We start from the raw sequence: 22,178 nt of genomic DNA, 5'->3' as shown, positions 1-22,178 counted from the left end.
GAGTGCAGTGGCACGATCTCAGCTCACTGCAACCTCCACCTCCTGGGTTGAAGCCATTCTCTGGCCTCAGCCTCCCCAGTAGCTGGGATTACAGGAATGTGCCAACATGCCCAGCAAATTTTTGTATCTTTAGTAGAGACGGGGTTTCACCATATTGGCCAGGCTGGTCTCAAATTCTTGACTTCAGGTGATCTGCCCCCCTTGGCCTCCCAAAGTATTAGGATTACAGGAGTGAGCCACCGCGCCCAGCCTTATTTATTTATTTTTAGCTGAAACAAGGCTCACTCTGTTGCCCAGCCTGGAGTTAAGCGATGCAATCATAGCTCACAGCAGCCTCAAACTCCTGGGCTCAAGGGATCCTTCCACCTCAGCCTCCCGCTATGTATCACCACCCTTGGCTAATTTCTAAAATTTTTAGTAGAGACAGAGGTTTTGTTATGTTGCCCAGGCTGGTCTCGAGCCTGATCCCAAGTCATCCTTTTTCCTTGGCCTCCCAAAGTGTTGGAAATATAGGAGTGAGCCACCTCACCCAGCCTACAACAGCTTTTCATGTTTATAAGCCATTTGTATCTTTTTCCTCTGTGAATTATCTGGTTATATCCTATGCCCATTTTTTAATGATGTTTAAAAATTTTCGTAACAACTCTATATTTTGGATAGTAATTCTTTGTCTATAATACATGTTAAAAATACTTGGTCCTAATCTATTGTATGAATAGCTTCACTTGTACTTTTTCATCATTGTAAAGTTTTTAAATGTTATGCAGTCAAATCTGTCCATTTTTCTGGATGATTTCTGGGCTCAGAGAGGCACTCTCCAAACCAAGATTTTACAATTAGCTTTCATTTTTATAATATGTTCAAATTTTAATTTTCTGTTTATTTTTTCTTAATCCAAAAAGAAAGGAAATCTATTTAAGGAAATATAAGAAAGTAGAGGCCAGGTGTGGTGGCTCACACCTGAAATCCCAGCATTTTGGGAGGCTGAGGAGGGAGGATTGCTTGAACCCAGGATTTCAAGACCAACCTAGGCAACAAAGAGAGACTCACTCTCCACAAAATTTAGAAAATGAGCTGGGTGTGGTAGCATGCACCTGCAGTCTTAGCTACTTGGGAGGTGGAAACAGAAGGATTGCTTGAGCCAGGGAGGTCAAGGCTGCAGTGAGCTGTGATTGTGCCACTGCCCACTCCAGTCTGAGCAACAGAGCAAGATCCTATCAGAAAGAAAGAGAGAAAGACAGAGAGAGAGAGAGAGAGGGAGAGAAAGAGAGAAAGGGAGAGAAAGCAAGAAAGAAAGAAAAGAAGAACAAGAAGAAGAGGGAGGGAGGGAGGGAAGGAGGGAGGGGAAGGAAACAGAAAGTGCCAAAGTCTGTAAGACACAACTTACCGTATTCGAGTCAGAGTATTCCGGAGTCCCACTACATAAAACAAGATGTTGGCGTCAGTGTTGCTGTAGATGCTATTGATGGCAGCCATAGTGGCACCCATCCTTCCTGCTGCAGCACAAATCACCACAGGAATCTCTTCTTCCAGTTCTTCAGGAGTCTCGGATTCATCATCTGGAAACATAAAAACTGGTGTCTTGAAACATGAAAGAATTTCACAGTAGAGCCAGTTTAATGCATCTTCCATACTCCTGGGGGAAGATGGCATAGTGTGGAAGAGACTGCTGATTGTTCTTCAATATCTAATCATTCTGTCTTCTCTTAGAAAAGAACTTTGGAATTTTAGCTGGTACATAGCCAACCACGAAGACTATTTTACCAGACTCCCGTGCAGCTCTATATGATCAAGTTCTGACCAATGGGATGTTAGTTTAAGTAATGTGTGCCACTGCTGGGTCTACCCTTCAAAGGAATGCTCACCCACCCCCTTGCCTTTCCCCTTTCCCATTGGCTGGACTGTTGGTATGACGGTGGGAGTTAGAGTAGCCAGCTTAGACCACAAGATGGAAGCTACTTGTTGAGGTCACCAAAACCATAATATAGAAGGAATCTTGATCTGGATAACTGTGGAACTGATACATCAGACTTATACTTCAGAGAGGAAATAAGCTTCTATTTTGTTTATGTCGCTATTGAAACCATACCCCCAAAGAGTTAAAGAAACCAACGACTAATAGAAATTCTTGAGTTTGCAGGATGATAGATTAGAAAAAAAAAATGCTGAAATGATGAAACTCTCTCTGCTTCTGAGATTATATCCCTGATGAACATCGATGCAAAAATCCTCAAAAAAATACTGGCAAACTGAATCCACCAGCACATCAAAAAGTTTATTCACCATGATCAAGTGGGCTTCATCCCTGGGATGCAAGGCTGGTTCAACATACACAAATCAATAAACGTAATCCAGCATATAAATAAAACCAAAGACAAAACACCCATGACTATCTCAATAGATGCAGAAAAGGCCTTTGACAAAATTCAACAGCCCTTCATGCTAAAAACTCTCAATAAATTAGGTATTGATGGGATGTATCTCAAAATAATAAGAGCTATTTATGACAAACCCACAGCCAATATCATACTGAATCAGCAAAAACTGGAAGCATTCCCTTTGAAAACTGGCACAAGACAGGGATGCCCTCTCTCACCACTCCTATTTAACATAGTGTTGGAAGTTCTGGCCAGGGCAATCAGGCAGGAGAAAGAAATAAAGAGTATTCAATTAGGAAAAGAGGAAGTCAAATGGTCCCTGTTGGCAGATGACATGATTGTATATTTAGAAAACCCCATCATCTCAGCCCATAATCTCCTTAAGCTGATAAGCAACTTCAGCAAAGTCTCAGGATATAAAATCAATGTGCAAAAATCACAAGCATTCTTATACACCAATAACAGACAAACAGAGAGCCAAATCATGAGTGAACTCCCATTCACAATTGCTTCAAAGAGAATAAAATACCTAGGAATCCAACTTACAAGGGACATGAAGGATCTCTTCAAGGAGAACTACAAATCACTGCTCAACAAAATAAAAGAGGACACAAACAAATGGAAGAACATTCCATGCTCATGGGTTGGAAGAATCAATATCGTGAAAACGGCCATACTGCCCAAGGTAATTTATAGATTCGATGCCATCCCCATCAAGCTACCAATGACTTTCTTCACAGAATTGGAAAAAACTACTTTCAAGTTCATATGGAACCAAAAAAGAGCCCTCATTGCCAAGTCAATCCTAAGCCAAAGGAACAAAGCTGGAGGCATCACGCTACCTGACTTCAAACTATACTACAAGGCTACAGTAACCAAAATAGCATGGTACTGGTACCAAAACACAGATATAGACCAATGGAACAGAACAGAGCCCTCAGAAATAATGCCACACATCTACGACCATCTGATCTTTGACAAACCGGACAAAAACAAGAAATAGGGAAAGGATTCCCTATTTAATAAATGGTGCTGGGAAAACTGGCTAGCCATATGTAGAAAGCTGAAACTGGATCCCTTCCTTACACCTTATACAAAAATTAATTCAAGATGGATTAAAGACTTAAATGTTAGACCTAAAACCATAAAAACCCTAGAAGAAAACCTAGGCAATAACCATTCGGGACATAGGCATGGGCAAGGACTTCATGTCTAAAACACCAAAAGCAATGGCAACAAAAGCCAAAATTGACAAATGGGATCTAATTAAACTAAAGAATTTCTGCACAGCAAAAGAAGCTACCATCAGAGTGAACAGGCAACCTACAGAATGGGAGAAAATTTTTGCAATCTACTCATCTGACAAAGGGCTAATAGCCAGAATCTACAAAGAACTCAAACAAATTTACAAGAAAAAAGCAAACAACCCCATCAACAAGTGGGCGAAGGATATGAACAGACACTTCTCAAAAGAAGACATTTATGCAGCCAACAGACACATGAAAAAATGCTCATCATCACTGGCCATCAGAGAAATGCAAATCAAAACCACAATGAGATACTATCTCACACCAGTTAGAATGGCGATCATTAAAAGGTCAGGAAACAACAGGTCCTGGATAGGATATGGAGAAATAGGAACACTTTTACACTGTTGGTGTAACTGTAAACTGGTTCAACCATTGTGGAAGACAGTGTGGTGATTCCTCAAGGATCTAGAACTAGAAATACCATTTGACCCAGCCATCCCATTACTGGGTATATACCCAAAGGATTATAAATCATGCTGCTTTAAAGACACATGCACACGTATGTTTAATGTGGCACTATTCACAAAGCAAAGACTTGAAACCAACCCAAATGTCCATCAATGATAGACTGAATTAAGAAAATGTGGCACATATACACCATGGAATACTATGCAGCCATAGAAAAGGATGAGTTCATGTCCTTTGTAGGGACACGGATGAAGCTGGAAACCATCATTCTCAGCAAACTATCAGAGGGACAAAAAACCAAACACTGTATGTTCTCACTCATAGGTGGGAATTGAACAATGAGAACACTTGGACACAGGAAGGGGAACATCACACACCAGGGCCTGTTGTGTGGTGGGGGGAGGGGGAAGGGATAGCATTAGGAGATATACCTAATGTAAATGACGAGTTAATGGGTGCAGCACACCAACATGGCACATGTATACATATGTAACAAACCTGCACGTTGTGCACATGTACCCTAGAACTTAAAGTATAATAAAAATAAAAATAAAAATAAATAAATAAATAAATAAAAGAAACTGGCTGAAATCAGTTGGAACCAATCTGGTCAACTGAAGTTTGTGCAGATCAAGCTTGCTGATGTCACAGCTTGGATTTCTGCCCTGTGTTTCAAACTAACTCCTCCCAGATTTGCACATGAGACCCATGAGGTAGCATGAAGAGATAACTGTGCATGCCTCAGGACCTTTTAGACCTCCTCTTCTCTTCCATCAATCACCTACTCATCCCAGAATCTACCCCTGAGCCTTTTCTAATAAAATTATTGCCTTAAAGCCAGCACAGGGAGACAGATTTGAGCTGGGCTCCTGTCTCCTTGTTAGTCAATTTACAAGAAAAAGCTTTGCTTTTCTCAAAACCCGGGGTCATAGTGTTGGATTCTAGCACATCAGGCTATGAGCCCTTTTGATCATAACAAAAAATCTATTATTTTGGAGCTATCTTACAGCAGCCAGTTGGCTAGCCTAAAACACACACACACTTAAAAAACATACAAAGAACTGAAAAGCCTCATTTGTCCAACAGTCCTCAACTCTTCCCTGAATCAGAATATTTACTTTGCCTACACTGCTATAAGATACTGGTTGTGATTTTCCCTCTCCTATCCCCACTCTAGTCAAGTTTCTCAAACGTTGACAACAAGAGGAAGGAGGTAAATGAAAGAACATGACTAATGCACAAGATAAATAATTAATTATTCCTTTGAGCGAGCCTGACTATGCTATAAAATACCAAAGCCATAACATCATACTTTAGTACCACAATACAACTTTCAGCCATGGAGAAGAATAATGATCCATAAGTAGAGTATCCAGTATCCACTATAAAGTACTCATCTGATTTTTACTTAAAGCTCTCTCTCCCTCTCTCTCTCTCTCTCCCCTCTCTCCACCCACTCTCTCCCCCTCCCCCTTCTCTTTTCAGATCCTTTTTGGAAAACCTCAATCCCTGAGGTCAGGGTAGTTCTAGCTGATATTTCATTCAATAAGCATTTCTTGAAACTAACTACCAGGTACTGTGTTTTGTGTAATTTAAGACACATTGAATGGCCTCCTCTTTCTCCTTCTACATCTTTTCTACCAGCTTGCTACTGCATCTGAAATTTCCACCACTAGAATAATTTTGTTTTCACAATATATTTACTGACATGAGAGAATGTTCATAAAACACTGTTAAGGAGGAAAAGAATACAAAATTCTCTATAGTATTTGATCACAATTTGATACATACATATTTGCAAATGGACCTATGTCTATTTATGAAATTAGAAGTGATTTTGATTTTATTTGTATTTCTTATACTTTCCAAATTGACTAAAGTAATCTTGATATGGTATGGCTCTGTGTCCTCACCAAAATCTCATCATGAATTGTACTCCCATAATTCCCACTTGTTGTGGGAGGGACCCAGTGGGAGATAATCTGAATCATGGGGGTGGTTTTCCCCATACTGTTCTCATGGTAGTGAATAAGTCTCATGAGATCTGGTAGTTTTATCAGGGGTTTCTGCTTTTGAATCTCTCACTTTCTCTTGCTGCTGCCATGTAAGAAGTGCCTTTCGCCTCCCGCCATGATTCTGAGGCTTCTCCAGCCATGTGGAACTGTAAGTCCAATTAAAACTCTTTTTCTTCCCAGTCTCAGGTATGTCTTTATCAGCAGCATGAAAACAGACTAATACAGTAAATTGGTACCAGTAGAGTGGGACATTGTTGAAAAGATACCAACAAATGTGGAAGCAACTTTGGAACTGGGTGACAAACAGAGGTTAGAACAGTTTGGAGGGGTCAGAAGAAGACAGGAAAATGTAGGAAAGCTTGGAACTTCCTAGAGACTTGTTGAATGGCTTTGACCAAAAGCCAGTTAGAGACGTGGACAATAAGGTCCAGGGTGAGGTGGTCTCAGATGTAGATGAGGAACTTGTTGGGAACTGGAACAAAGGTGACTTTTGTTATGTTTTAGCAAAAAGACCAGCGGCATTTTGCCCCTGCCCTAGGGATTTGTGGAACTTTGAACTTGAGAGAGATAATTTAGGATATCTGGCAGAAGAAATTTCTAAGCAGCAAAGCATTCAAGAGGTGGCTTGAGTGCTGTTAAAGGCATTCAGTTTTATAAGGGAAGCAGAGCATAAGAGTTCAGAAAATTTGCAGCCTGACAATGTGATAGAAAAAAAAAATAACATTTTCTAAGGAGAAATTCAAACTGGCTGCAGAAATTTGCATAAGTAACAAGGAGCCAAACGTTAATCCCCAAGACAATAGGGAAAATGTCTCCAGGGCATGTCAGAGGGCTTCACAGCTGCCCCTGCCATCACAGGCCTGGAGGCCTAGGAGAAAATGGTTTTGTGGTCTAGGCCCAGGGTCCTGTGCTGTATGCAGCCTAGGGACGTGGTGCCCTGTGTCTCAGCCACTCCAGCCATGGCTGAAAGGGGCCAACATAGGGCTTGCGCTGTGGCTTCAGAGGGTGCAAGCCCCAAGCCTTGGCAGCTTCCATGTGGTGTTGAGCCTGTGAGTGCACAGAAGTAAAAAATTGGGGTTTGGGAACCTCCACCTACATTTCAGAAGATGTATGGAAATGTCTGGATGCTCAGGCAAAAGTTTGCTGCAGGGGTGGGGGCCTCATGGAGAACCTCTGCTAGGGCAGTGCAGAAGGGAAATATGGGGTCAGAGACCCCACACAGAGTCCCTACTGGGGCACTGCCTAGTGGAGCTGTGAGAAGAGGGCCACCATCCTCCAGACCCCAGAATGGTAGATCCACTGACAGCTTGCACCGTTGCTGGAAAAGCTACAGACACTCAATGCCAGCCCATGAAAGCAGCTGGGAGGGAAGCTGTACCCTGCAAAGCCACAGGGTAGAGCTGCCCAAGACCATGGGAACCCACTTCTTACATCAGCATGACCTGGATGTGAGACCTGGAGTCAAAGGAGATCATTTTGGAGCTTTAAAATTTGACTGCCCCACTGGATTTTGGACAAGCATGGGGCCTGTAACCCCTGTGTTTTGGCCAATTTCTCCCATTTGGAATGGCTGTATTTACCAAATACCTGTACCCCCACTGTATCTAGGAAGAGGAAGTAACTAGCTTGCTTTTGATTTTACAGGCTCATAGGCAGAAGGAACTTGCCTTGTTTCAGATGAGACTGGATTGCGGAGTTTTGAGTTAATGCTGAAATGAGTTAAGACTTTGGGGGACTGTTGAGAAGGCATGATTGGTTTTGAAATGTGAGGACATGAGATTTGGAGGGACCAGGCGCAGAATGTTATGGTTTGGCTCTGTGTCCCCACCCAAATCTTATCTTGAATTGTACTCCCATATTTCCCACATGTTGTGGGAGGGACCCAGTGGGAGATAATGTGAATCATGGGGATGGTTTCTCCTATACTGTTCTCATGGTGGTGAATAAGTCTCATGAGATCTGATGGTTTTATCAGGGATTTCCACTTTTGCATCTCTCATTTTCTTTTGCTGCAGCCATGTAAGAAGTGCCTTTCACCTCCCACATGATTCTGAGGCCTCTCCAGCCATGTGGAACTGTAAGTCCAATTAAACCTCTTTTTTTCCCCAGTCTTAGGTATGTCTTTATCAGCAGCATGAAAATGGACTAATACAAACCATGAGTTATTTTTATAAACAAACCAAAAAAAACAGTTTCTTAAGGATTATTCCTTTTGGACTAAGTTGTAATCTTATGTAGGTATCATGTGATATGTTACCTGCTGGCTATGAAGTGATCTGCCAAAAATGAGAATTTGACTATGTTTCTTTGTTGCTGAAAGTTCCTCATTGGTTCCTAAAAGGTAAAGCCACATTTCTTTGCCTGGCACACAAGACCCCTCATGATCCAGCCCCTGCTCACTCGTCCAGCCTCACCTCCTTCTATTTTAGCAACACCAAACTCCTCGTGGTACCCTGAACACTACTCTTATTCTCAGTGCCTTTGCACATGATGTTCCCAATGCCTGGAATGCTTTCAATATCCTTTTCTGCATGGCTAACTCTTATATATTCATTCCAAATGCAGTACCGACATCGGATCCTCTGGGAAGCCTTTAACAGCTCCCTACACAAATTAACACGCACCTTCTCTATGCTGTGGCCTTGCCTATGGTTGAATTTATTAATTGCATTGAACTTTATTTGGTTGCATGTCCTCCCTCTTTCTCCTATTACACTAGGAGCTCTGTAAGGTCAGGTATTTTGTTCATCTCTGTATCCTCTGCAGCTGTCCCAGTGCCTGGCACATAGTAGATTTTCAATACAATCTGAACAGATGGGTGAATATTAGATATCTCTATTTGAGCACTTGCCACAATGCACTGGAAGAATCTATTTATGTGTCTGCCTCCTCCACTAGACTGTAAGCTCATTATATTATCCCCACTGAGTCTGGCACTTTGGAAGTGCTTAATGAAAGTTTGCTGGAATGAACTAAATGGAATTGATGAATGAGCCTCAGAAAACAGGGCCCTTGAGGAATAAGAGGGAAGGGTAAAAAAGCTGGGGCTGTGCCTGGCTGCCAGACTCAGGCGGAGGCCTTCAGCAGACTGTGGGAAGCACAGGGTAAAAGGAAAGTGTCCTCATAAAAGAGGGGACACTCCAGAAAAAGGTCAAACATTGAGTGTCCAGCTCTGCTGCCAACACATGACACTGCCACACTCCTTAGGGGCCTCTGCCAGGTAGCGAAACTGAGCACTAACCTAAGCCAAAAATACTGCTCTCTGCCGAAAAGTTTCCCCTGGACAGAATGAAGGACAAACGAGCACTGGAGAAATGTGGCGGAAAGGCTTATCAACTGTACCTTCTTCATCAATGCTCCATCCTTGCAGTTTCTTTAGGAATTATCTGCTCCATTATTTGGATTCATTGTACCAACTGGTGCCTGAGCCAAAGCATTAAAAGGTTGGCTATGGGAAACTATTTGGTGCCTAACAAAAATAGTAAACATCACAATGCTGGCAGAATGGAATAGAAATGATACTGCCTTCATCCATTCCATAAGCAGCTCTGATCAAGCCACGCCTATTCCTAGAAGAAAGGAAATGTCTGCTTTCCTAATGCCATGATTCAGAATTCCATTTCAAATAAGGAATGTTTTAGCTAAGTGTATCAGCTTACCTGTCCCTAAGTGGGACAGCTGTGAGTGACCAGCACACTAATCACAAGAGAAGTATCAGGAGATTACATGGAGTGTCACAATGGGGATATTACAGAGAATACCGCCATGTTTTACTTGAAGGTAGGACTTCACAGGGCCTCTGGACATTAACTTAGAACACTAGTTCTTTGTATTAATGTTTTTCAAATTATAAAAAATAATACATAATTATTGAAAAAAATTCAGCCCAAACAGAAGAGTATTTGGTAAATTGTGACTGTTTTCTGCAGACCTCTCACTCCCACTCCAAAAGTAGACCTCTGCTTTATAACAATATATAACACAATCAGTGTGGTGTGTGCCTCCTAAACCCTTCTTAATGGTAATACTAAAGAATATATACCTGGGCCGGGCGTGGTGGCTCACACCTGTAATCCCAGCACTTTGGGATGCTAAGGTGGGCAGATCATCCAAGGTCGGGCATTTGAGACCAGCCTGACCAACATGGAGAAACCCCGTCTCTCCTAAAAATACAAAATTAGCCGGGCATGGTGGCACATGCCTATAATCCCAGCCACTAGGGAGGCTGAGGCAGGAAAATCGCTTGAACCCAGAGGCGGAGGCAGTGGTGAGCCGAGATGGCACCACTGCACTTCAGCCTGGGCAACAAGAGCACAACTCTGTCTCAAAAAAAAAAAAAAAATATATATATATATATATATACATACCTTAAACACTTACTATTTAAAAACCAAAATGGAATCATACTTTTCAGTCTCTTCTGCAATTTGCTTTTCCCATTTAACATACCACAAGCATTCTTCCATGCCAATGCTACATTCGTTTGAATGGTATTTTATAACATCGATTTAAAAAAATTTTAACACTGAATGGATAAACATGTGATAATGGATCTATTCATGTGGTCCAAATGCTTTGTTTCTCTGTATAGGTCTGATTAGTCAGTCAGGATGTGCATTTCTTTAGAGCTATTTTAACAGCTGTTTTAAAACCTATCCACTTATTTCCCTGAAGAAGGGAGTCTGTGGTGGGATTAGCTGAGCGAATGTGTTGGTTTATGAGCAGCGATTGAAGCATGAAGAGTGGAGTCAGTTCAGATGACATTTGTCTTTACGTGACTTCTTTCTCTCTCTCTCTCTCTTTTAGAACAGTTTATTGAGGTGTAGATACTGCTATGGACTGAATTGTGTCCTCCAGAGTCCATTTGTTAACATCTTAGCTCCCAGAATCTCAGGATGTCAGTGCACTTCATTACCTTTAAAGAGGCAATTAAGTTAAAATGAAGCCATTTGGTAGGCCTTATCCCAGTAAGACTGGTATCCTAATAAGAGGAGGAAAAGAGGAGAATCACACAGAGAGTCACAACCAGGAATGCAGCACAGAGAAAAGGCCACATGAGGACACAGCAAGAAGGCAGCCATCTGCATGCCAAGGAGAGAGACCTCAGGAGAAACCAAACCTGCTCGCACCTTGATCCTGGACTTCCAGCCTCCAGAACCAGAGAAAATACATTTCTATGGTCTAGCCACCTAGTCTGTGCTATTTTGTTATGGCAGCTCAAGCAAACGAATACAGATTTTTTAAAATTTACCCATTGTAAGCGTACAGTACAATGATGTTTAGTAAATTTATAGAATTGCACGACCATCACCAAGATCCAGTTTTAGAAAGTTCTATTGAGCTGCCTGGTCTGCAGTCAATCCATTCCCACTCCCAGCTCTAGGCAACCACTGATCTGCTCTGTGTCTCCATAGATTTTCCTTTTCTAGAAATTTCATTTAGATGGAATCATACAATATATGGTCTTTCAGGTCTGACTTCTTTTATTTAGCATAGTTTTTTTCAGGTTCATCCATATTGCAGCTTGTATCAGTCATTTATTCCTTTTTACTGTTGAAAAGTATTTCATTGTGTGGGATAAATTACATTTTTTTTTATCCCTCACGAGTTGTGTACATGTGAATTGTTTCTAGTTTGGGGCTACTATGAATTATACCCTAACAACATTTGTATGTATGTCTTTCTGTGAAAATCATTCTCTTTGCAGATTCTATGTTCGTTTAGATCAGATTATACATGTTTTTAATTATTTTTAAATGAATTTTTAAATTGCAAAATATAATCAGAAAGAAATGCCAGCTTCCTGGGAATAGGGATGTTGTTTTGTTCACTGTTGTGTTTCCAGTCCCTAAGTGTCTGACTGAAAAAAAAAAAACTGTGGAATAAATGCATGTAACACACCAAATAACTGTATTCAGAGTCTCACTCTGTCATCCAAGCTGGAGTGTAGTGGTACTATCAGGGCTCACTGCTGCTTAGACCTCCTAGGCTCAAGTGATCCTCTCATTCCAGCCTCCCAAGTAGCTGGGACTATAGGCATGCCCCACCATGCCCAGGTAATTTTTTGTGTGCATGCAGATGGGGTCTTGCTTTGTTGCCTAGGCTGGGCTGGTCTCAAACACCTGGACTCAAGCAATCCTCCCGCCTCAGCCTCCCAAAGTGCTGGATTACAAGTATGAGCCACCATCGCCAGCCCATAAGTGTATATTTGCTTGATTTATATAAAAAGTAAATTAGCTGGGCATGGAGCTCATGCCTGTAATCCCAGCACTTTCGGAGGCCAAGGTGGGAGGACAGCTTGAGCCCAGGAGTTCAAGATGAACCCGCGCAGCATGGCAAAACCCATCTCTACAAAAAATTAGCTGGGTGTGGTGGCACACACCTGTAGTTCCAACTTCCTGCGGTGCTGAGGCCGGAGGATTGCTTGAGCCCTGGAGGTCGAGGCTGCAGGGAGCTGCTATTGTGCCACTGTACTCCAGCTGGGGCAACAGAGTGAGATTCTGTCTCAAAAAAAAAAAAAGTAAATTAATTAAAAATGTAATAAACAGTGCTTCTTGATTTTTATGGAGGTTGACTTTGTGTGTGCATTGGAGTTGTGAAGGTGCCATCTCAGGCAATTCACCCCCGAGGAGGGAAACACAGTTCTCAGTGCAGCTGGGAGAGACCACAGGACCAATGAAGGGCCATTTTCAAGTTGAGAGTTATGAGGCTGACTTGCACTGATGGGAATCAACCAGCAGGGAGAGGAGAGAGAGGGCGGTTTCCAAAAGCAAAGTCTTTGAGAAGCTCCAAAGAGATGGGGTGTGGAGCAGTGCACTCACCCTGTGGTCCAAGAACCTACAGCATCAGCCTCAACCAGGAGCTTATCAGAAATGCAAGTCTTGAGGCCCCACCCCATACCTACTGATCCTACACCTCACGGGTGGGCCCAGTGCTGTGTTTTAACAAGCTCTCCATGTGACTCTCACACATGCTAAAGTTTGAATAGCACCAACCATCCTAGGGCATGACTGAAAAGGTGGTCTAGGGTGGATATTCTACTAGCAGGTCCTTGGGAGTTGACCAAACTGTCACTTGTCCCTGAACCCAGCTACTGAAAGGACCTAGAGGAACACATTCAAACCACATTCCTGCTCACCTGCATCATTCTTGGGCACAGTCCCCTTATGAACTTTCTTATACAGAATCACACAGAGGGTCACGATCAGAAGGAACAGCAGCACCTGATTAACTGAAATAGAAATGGAAACACATTAACATTGAACCTACAAACCTGAAATCACGTGACAAATTTTAGAATGGTAGTGTGAGTAGATGCCTTCCAGGCCACAGAGGAGTGGTGTCTGAGACCTTTCTATAAGCAGAGAGCATACAGAGTAAAGAATTAACCTGGCCAGGTGTGGTAGCTCATGCCTGTAATCCCAGTACTTTGGGAGGCCGAGGCAGGTGGATCACCTGAGCTTAGGAGTTTCGAGATCAGCCTGGGCAACGGAGTGGGACCCTGTCTCCACACACACACACAAGTTAGCTGGGCGTGGTGGCATGCACCTGTAGTCCCAGCTACTAAGGAGGCTGAGATAGGAGGATGGCTTGAGCCTGGGAGGTGGAGGCTGCAGTGAGCCAAAATTACTCCAGCCTGGGTGACAGAGCCAGACCCTGTCTCAAATACAAAAACAAACAAACAGAAAGAATTAACCTGGAACACTATTGTTGCTCAGGGGTCTTGCATCTTTACTGAATTTGTGTATCAGTTCTAATCGTTTTTTGCTGGAGTCTTTAGAATTTTCCAAATATAAGATTATATTGGCCAGGTGTAGTGGCTCACACCTGTAATCCCAGCACTTTGGGAGGCTGAGGTGGGCAGATCACATGAGGCCAGGAGTTCAAGGCCAGCCTGGGCAATATGGTGAAACCCTATCTCTACTAAATTATACAAAAATTAGCTAGGCATGATGGTGCACGCCTGTAATCCCAGCTATTTGGGAGGCTGAGGCATGAGAATTGCTTGAACATGGGAGGCGGAGGTTGCAGTGAGCTAAGATCACACCACTGGGCAATAGAGCAAGACCTTCCTTCCAAAACAAAACAAAACAAAAATGTATCATCTGCAAACAAGGATAATTTGAGTTCTTCCTTTCCAATTTGGATGCCCTTTATTTCTTTTGCTTGTCTGATTGCTCTAGCTAGGGCTTCCAGTACTATGTTGAATAACAATGGTGAAACGCAGCCATCCTTGTCGTGTTCTGGATGTAAGAGAAAAGGCTTTCAGTTTTTCCCCATTTAGTATGATAGTAGCTGTGGGTCTGCCGTATGTGGCTTTTATTTTGTTGAATTTATGTGATTCTTCTTATGAGCCAGTAGTAATTATAAATACATGTTCTTAGCCATTATGATACAGTTGCTTCTCGGTTAATTCAACCCTTGGTCAAGGATGATGTGCAGGCCGGGTGCGGTGGCTCACGCCTGTAATCCCAGCACTTTGGGAGGCCAAGGTGGGTGGATCAATGGAGGCCAGGAGTTTGAGACTAGCCTGGCCAACATGGCAAAACCCCATCTCTACTAAAAATACAAAAATTAGCCGGGTGTTGCACATGCCTGTAGTCCCAGCTATTTGGGAGGTTGAGGCATGAGAATCACTTGAACCTGGGAGGCGGAGGTTGCAGTGAGCCAAGATCGTGCCACTGCACTCCAATCTGGGCAACAAAGGGAGACTCTGTCAAAAAAGAAAGAAGGAAAGAAAGAAAGAGAGAGAGAGAAAGAAAGAAAGAGAGAGAGAGAAGGAAGGAAGGAAGGAAGGAAGGAAGGAAGGAAGGAAGGAAAGAAAGAAAGAAAGAAAGAAAGAAAGAAAGAAAGAAAGAAAGAAAGAAAGAAAGAAAAAGAAAGAGAAAATTATTTCCCTTGGTAAACAGAAGACCCCAACGCCTCCAAGCCTCCAAGTCTGTTTGTTCCAGTGATGTTGGCCTTTGGGATCTGCTGAGAAGTAGAGTGGTGTAAAACAGTGTTTTCTTGAGTATGGAACATATAGCACTGGTTGTGCATGAAATGACTGAGGAAGTTCATGTTCATAGCATTAATATTTAATCACCATATGAGAAAGTCAATCTTTATGATTTTATGTGCAGGAACGCAACAAAAACTACCCAGAGTTGAATCACATTCTTCTAATTGTATATGTGTTTAAAGCTATCTTTTTTTTTTATGATAAGAGATCATTCTGTTTTCATTTACAGTAAGGATAAAAACTTTCTATTATGAAGTACACTTACAAATTTTTAAAATTAGTCAAAGAAAACAAAATTCATTTTGAGATGGAGTTTCACTCTTGTTGCCCAGGCTGGAGTGCAATGGCACGGTCTTGGCTCACTGCAACCTCCGCCTCCTGGGTTCAAGTAATTCTCCTGCCTCAGCCTCCTGAGTAGCTGCGATTACAGGCCCCCACCACCATGCCTGGCTAATTTTTGTATTTTTAGTAGAGACAGGGTTTCACCACGTTGGCCAGGCTGATCTTGAACTTCTGACCACAGGTGATCCGCCCACCTCGGTCTCCCAAAGTGCTGAAATTACAGGCGCGAGCCACTGTGCCTGGCCTAAAGAAAATATTAAGTAACGTTTAGGACAGAAGGAACACAGCTGATGAAAAATTGAGAAGATGGCATGTTGGCATGTGTAGTGCACACCTACCTAAAGTTTGGGAAAAGTTGGTAGAAGGGAAGAGGGTGTGAATTTGAAGTCAGACTCAAATCTCCTTTCTACCACCTCCTAGGTGTATGGCCGAGGGGTATCTTAACCTCTCTGAGCTTGGCGTGCTTATCTGCTGAATGGAGATTGTAATAATAAGCATTACCTCGCACTACTGTTTTGAGTTAACCAAGGCAATGCAGGCCCAATAAAGACTTTACAAATGGTTATGCATCATTGTTATTATTATTTTATCTTTTTTTTGAGACAGGGTATCACCTCAGTTGCCCTGGCTGGAGTGCAGCAGTGTGATCTCGGCTCACTGTAACCTCAACCCTCCAGGCTCAGGTGATTCTCCTACCTCAGCCTCCCAAGTAGCTGGGACTATAGACACATACCACCACATCTGGCTAATTTTTTGTATTTTTTGGTAGAAATGGGGTTTCACCATGTTGCTAAGGCTGGTCTCGAACTCCTGGACTCAAGCAATCCACCTGCCTCAGCCTCCCAAAGTGCTGGGAATACAGGCATGAGCCACTGCACCCGGCCTGTATTATTTTTTATTATTTTTATGCATCAAGAGACTTAATCTATTGACTTCATATGCATCTATTTTTTGGCCTCTATGCCTTTGTCTTCCCATTTGTAAAAGAGTCTCCATGGATGCCTCCAAAGCTACATCCCGAGGCTGTGATTCTATTTTGCTGACACCCAGTTCCTCCCTGCCTTAATGGATTATCAGATTCAGCCAGGGACAATCAGATACTAGACTCAGTTTAAAACAAAACTATAGAGAAGCAGAAAATGGATAGAAAATGGACAAAATTCTACAGTTTATCAACAGGACCGACTAATATTCACCTGCCACGGCTGGGCATGGTGGCTCACACCTGTAATCCCAGCACTTTGGGAGGCTGAGGCGGGTGGATCACTTGAGGTCGGGAGTTCAAAACCAGCCTGGCTAACATGGTGAAAACCCATCTCTACTAAAAATACAAAAATTACCCAAGCAAGTGTGTCTCATGCAATATTTGGGACATACTTATACTAAAAAAATTTGTCGTTTATCTGAAGTTCAAATTTAACTGGTTGTCCTGTTCTGCGTCTTTGTTTGCTGAATCTGGCAACTCTACCCTGAGAGTCACAGAATTAGGTTACTATGTTTCTCCTCAAATTCACAAACTACTGGATCTAAAATCAGAGGCAAATCCAGGCTCTGATGGGTCTGAAGATTTGAGATGACTCTTTAAGACTAAGAATACAAAATTACAAATTACAAATGCTAAATTAGCTATGAACATGAATATTTATTCCGAATGAGAAATTATTTTTGCAAGTTTTCTAGAAATATATGATCCCTGTTGTAAGTTCACTTCCATTTCTTCTTCTTCTTTTTTTTTTTTTGAGATGGGGTCTCACTCTGTCTCCCAGGCTGGCATGCAGTGGTGCAATCTCAGCTCACTGCAGCGTCTGCCTCCCAGGCTCAAGTGATCCTCCTGCCTCAGCCTCCCAAGTAGCTGAGACTACAGGTGCCCACCACCACGCCTGGCTAATTTTTGTATTTTTTGTAGAGATGGGGTCTCTCCATGTTACCCAGGCTGGTCTCGAACTCCCGAGCTCAACTGACCCACCCACCTCAGCCTCCCAAAGTGCTAGGATTACAGGTGTGAGCCAGTGCGCCCAGCCGATAAGTCCACTTCTGACTAAAATACTGAACAACTCTCCATGGGAATCATCCGGAAATGATGATGCCAAAAAGTGCCTGCGGGAAAACTATCCATGAAAATCAAAGACAATCCAAGAAAGAAGAAAAAAGCCAAGCCCCAGCCTCAAAACCATCCTCCCAAATATCTGTTTTTAAATCATTATTTTCAAAAGTTGTAATCTTACTTTTTCGTAACAGAGCCATGTGTATTCACGCAGATAAGAACCGTAACCTGTGGATTAAAGAAAAAAAAATCTGTTTAAAAGAGAATCAACTTAAGTCATAAACAAGTGTTAAGGACTATGCCTTCTCTGAAAGACTGATATATCGTGAAGTTTGTGATCATTTTTTACTGCTCCAAATCTAAAATTTTGGAAACAAAATAAACACTAGCCCATGTCTTCAAAAGTGATGCCTCTGGTTGAACAAACCTTACTAAGGGTCCTCAAAAGCTAATCTTTTGTCTTCAGAAGTTCTTTCTTTTTTTTTTTTTTTTTTTTTTTTTTTTTATGGTGACAGAGTCTCGCTCCATCACCCAGGCTGGAATGCAGTGGTGTGATCTTGGCTCACTGCAACATCCGCCTCCCAGGTTCAAGCAATCCTCCTTCCTCAGCCTCCCAAGTAGCTGGAACTACAGGCATGCACCACCACGCCTGGCTAATTTTTTTTATTTTTAGTAGAGATGGGGTTTTGCCATGTTGCCCAGGCTGGTCTCGAACTCCTAGCCTCAAGCAATCCATCCACCTTGGCCTCCCAAAGTGCTGGGATTACAGATGTGAGCCACAATGCTCAGCCCAGAATTTTTTTTAACCTCTTGTAAAAAGAGCTCTGTCAGCCTTCTGGGTCAGCAGAGCAGATGGCAGTAACTGGAAGTATCACACTAGATCTCCTTGATCTAAAATATCAACCCTATGCCATCTTTCTACTATCATAACTTCATTCCTTGATAAGGAAGATTTTACATCTTCAAGAATCCCTTGGAGGGGCATGCATTATACTCAATTCAATCATTCATTCAGTATTTACATATTGAGATCCTACTAAAAGCCCAGCACTGTGCCACTTCCCAGTCATGTACCAACAAACAAAACAGTACTGGTCCCTATCCTCCTGGAGCTTTTGGTCCAGTGGGGGAAACAGATATTAAAATGTGACACATAAAAGTATTAGATTACGGTAAGTGCTATGAAGGAAGCAAAGGAGATGTTGGGATAAAGACGAACAGGGGTAGGGAGTGCATCAGGAAGAGAAATCAGGAAAAACTTCATTGAGGAGATGGCACTGGAGGGAAAGAAGAGCAAGAGCCAGTCAAGGGCAGAACATGCAGAGGAGCATCCCAGGCAGAGGGAACAGCAAGTGCAAAGGTCCTGGGGCTGGAAAGAGCTCTAAGTATTCTAGGAACTGCAAGAAGCTCAAAGTGGCTGGATCATAGTGGACCAAAGGAGAGACTGGATGGAAGAGGCCAGAGAGGTACCAAGGGGCCAGATACTACTGTGCCTGAAGAGGAGTTCGGATTTTATTTTAAGTGCATTAAACCCCCTGCATCAGTGTTTAACTTTGTTAAAGCCCTAAAGCACTGTTTTTCAAACATTTCCAAGGGAATTCTGATGGTAAAGGAGAGTGAATACTCAACGTTGCTCACAATGAGCTCAAAGTTCTTTCACGTTTTTTGTTTTACCTTCAAATTATGGGAACTGTGCAAGAATGTAGTGGAAAGGAATCACTCCTTTAACTGCTGGCAGAGGTCCCCCCTCAGGGAGAAAGCTATCTGTTATGAAAGCAAGGTCTTCTGTGCCTAGGTGGGATGGCCAGGTGAGAGCAGGGAAAAGCTAACCTGGTCTGAATAAGAGATGAACCAGAATCCAAAGGTTCGGCCACAGCCCAAGAAAAAATGTTATTAGAGGAATAGGAAAAGTCCAAGTAACTTACCCTGGAGAACTTCCTTTCCTATGGCAGGCCCAGGGACTATTCAAGAACAGATGTCCAGTACTCAGCTCACAATCTTCTTCCACTCTCTGCACCTTCTAACCTCAGCCCACCTCCACGCTGCTCTTCCCACAGGACCTAAAGTGACATTTTAAGTGTTTTACTGCGTGTGGTGGCTCACTTTTGGAGGCCGGGGTGGGCAGATGCTTGAGCCCAGGAGTTGGAGACAAGCCTGGGCAATATGATTAGACCCCCCTGCAACAACCTCTACAAAAAAAATACAAAAATTAGCAGGCATCGTGGTGCATGCCTGTAGTCCCAGCTACTCGGGAAGTTGAGGCAGAAGGATCACTTGAGCCCAGGAGGTTGAGGCTGCAGTGAGCCATGGCTGCTTCACTCCAGCTGGGAGACAGAGCAAAACCCTGTTTTAAAAAAGAAAAAGAAAGAAGAGAGAGAAGAAAGAAAAGAAAGAAAGGAAGGAAGAGAGAGAGAGAGAGAAAGAAGAAAGAAAGAAAGAAAGAAAGAAAGAAAGAAAGAAAGAAAGAAAAGAAAGAGAGGAAGGAAGGAAGAAGAAGAAGGAGGAGGAGAGAAAGAGAAAGGAGAGAAAGAGAAAGAAAGAAAGAAAGAAAGGAGAGGGAGAAGGAGAAGAAAGAAAGAAAGAAAGAAAGAAAGAAAGAAAGAAAAGAGAAAGAATGAGAGAGAGAAAAGAAAAGAAAAAAAGAAAAACTGCTCCTTTCAGAAGAGCTGCCAGATTTGTCGCGTGTCTTTTTGTAGCCCCAAGCTCACAGCAATAATATTCCAGGGGATGGTCACTGTGGGATGAGAAAGTTTATCTCATCCCACAGTAGGATGTTTATCTGGTCCCAGATAAACATCAGGAGAGGGCAGGCTTTCAGAGTGACCACAAGGAGAAGGGAACACAAATGGGAAAAAGAGACCCCTGGAAGAAAGGCTGGAGGACTGTCAGGGACAGATTTGGGATGAGATATGCCTGTTACACATTGTTATACACGATTAAAATAATTAAAATACCCACCTCTACCCAACTTCATGTAACCCAATATTAAAAGGCCTTTTTGTCTCTGTGTTGAAGATTACAGAAAATATAGGGGTCGGCTGGCAGAAAAAGGGAGATTTTTTCAGTTGATGGTCTTATAGGACTTATATTGAACATATTTAATAACTCATATGGCCCTTGGCACTGATCAATCAAAATGCGTACCAGCTATAAATGGCTGACACAGCCCCACAGGAGTGTTCTGACTAATAAATAGCAGCTTTGGCATCTACAGAATGTCAAATCTTACTAATGTATTATCTATTCATACATATAAATAAGCACAAGAGATTCTACACACACACATACACACACGTGCACACACACACACGATGCATTATATTTTGCTAAGCAGCAAGAACTATAACTGTCACATCATCAACCATTCTCATGTTCTATCAGGCCAACTTTTTAGATAAAGTCCTTTGCATAAGAAAAATGCAGGGCAAATTCTAAGAGGCATATTAACTAGATGTATTCCAAGAACAACTTCTTTTAACAAAAGAGACCAGCTGCTGCTTCAGAGCATAAAGAATTGGCCCGTTGAGAACTATTTTTCTGCCAAGGTATTTGATACATGTTGACAAGCAAATTTTTTTCCGGTCTTCTGGATTTACACACATTTCCTACTGTGAGTTTCTTTCTTGATGGTCTTAAAAATTGCTACGCATCAGGGGGAGGGAGAGCATCAGGATAAATAGCTAATGCACGTGGGGCTTAATACCTAGGTGATGGGTTGATAGGTGCGGCAAACCACCATGGCACACATTTACCTATGTAACAAACCTGCACATTCTGCACATGTATCACAAAACTTAAAATAAAATAAAATTTTAAAAAATTGCTATGCATACTATTTCTTTTTTATTAGGTAGTATTTTCTGAATTCTTTAGACTGCATTGAAGAATCAGAAAGAGTGCTTCACCCAGGGAAACACAAATGGTTCTGTATAATAAACATTCAGTATGTCTGTTTTCATTTTAAATAGGCTTCTTTTCCATGACACATTTACTAAAGGAATATTACCATGTCAGCTTCAAAATTTGACAAGTTGATTTTTAAGTTTTTAAAAATTTACATACATTAGATTTCCTTTTCTTCTATAGTTCTATGGACTTTTACACATGCATAGATTCTTGTAACAACCACCACAAACAGGGTAGAGAACAACGCCAACACTCCTAAAGAATTCCCTTGCGCCGCCACTTTGTAGTCAGGCCCTGCCCAACACCTAGCCCTTGGCAACCACTGATAGGTTCTCTGCCTCTATAGTTTTGTCTTTTCCAGAATGTCATATAAATGGAATCCTACAAGATGTAATATTTTGCGAGACTTTCTTCTTTCAATTAGCATAATGTTTTTGAGATTCATACTTGCTATTGCCTTTACCAATAGTTTGTACCTTTTTATTGCTGAATAGTATTCCATTGAATGGATATACCACAGTTTATCCATTCACCCACTGAAGGACATTTGGGTTGTTTCCATTGTTTTGTGATTATGAATAATGCTTCTGTAAACACTTGTTTACAGGTTTTTGTGTGAATAGAGGGTAACTACCTAGAAGTGGTATTGCTGGGTCTTTTGGGTAGATATATATTTAACTTGATAAGAAATTGCCAATCTAGGCTTGCCACCATGGCTCATGCCTATAATCCCTGCACTTTGGGAAGCCAAGGTGGGAGGATCGCTTGAGCTCA

The 22,178-nt window shown here is 42.2% G+C and overlaps 1 protein-coding gene across 12 annotated transcripts in view; it reads right to left on the bottom strand.

The window, feature by feature from the left end:
* The window catches only part of GLT8D2 (glycosyltransferase 8 domain containing 2), a 73,765-nt gene that overhangs the window by 13,103 nt on the left and 38,484 nt on the right, over nt 1-22,178 (bottom strand). For 11 of the 12 annotated variants that reach the window (XM_058424718.1, XM_058424717.1, XM_032168852.2 and 8 more), the window contains 4 exons: nt 19,424-19,558; nt 17,680-17,726; nt 13,250-13,342; nt 1,388-1,559 (listed from right to left, as the gene is read on the bottom strand). In XM_058424718.1, the coding sequence (XP_058280701.1) occupies nt 1,388-1,559; nt 13,250-13,342; nt 17,680-17,698 (284 nt within the window). In that variant the 5' untranslated portion in view covers nt 17,699-17,726; nt 19,424-19,558. The remainder of the gene's footprint in view (nt 1-1,387; nt 1,560-13,249; nt 13,343-17,679; nt 17,727-19,423; nt 19,559-22,178) is intronic. The other variant, XM_058424715.1, reaches the window with a different exon arrangement.

The sequence above is a fragment of the Hylobates moloch genome, unplaced genomic scaffold, assembly GCF_009828535.3.
Source record: "Hylobates moloch isolate HMO894 unplaced genomic scaffold, HMol_V3 SCAFFOLD_12, whole genome shotgun sequence".
Lineage (NCBI taxonomy): Eukaryota > Metazoa > Chordata > Mammalia > Primates > Hylobatidae > Hylobates > Hylobates moloch.
This window is presented reverse-complemented; position numbering and strand designations above follow the sequence as displayed.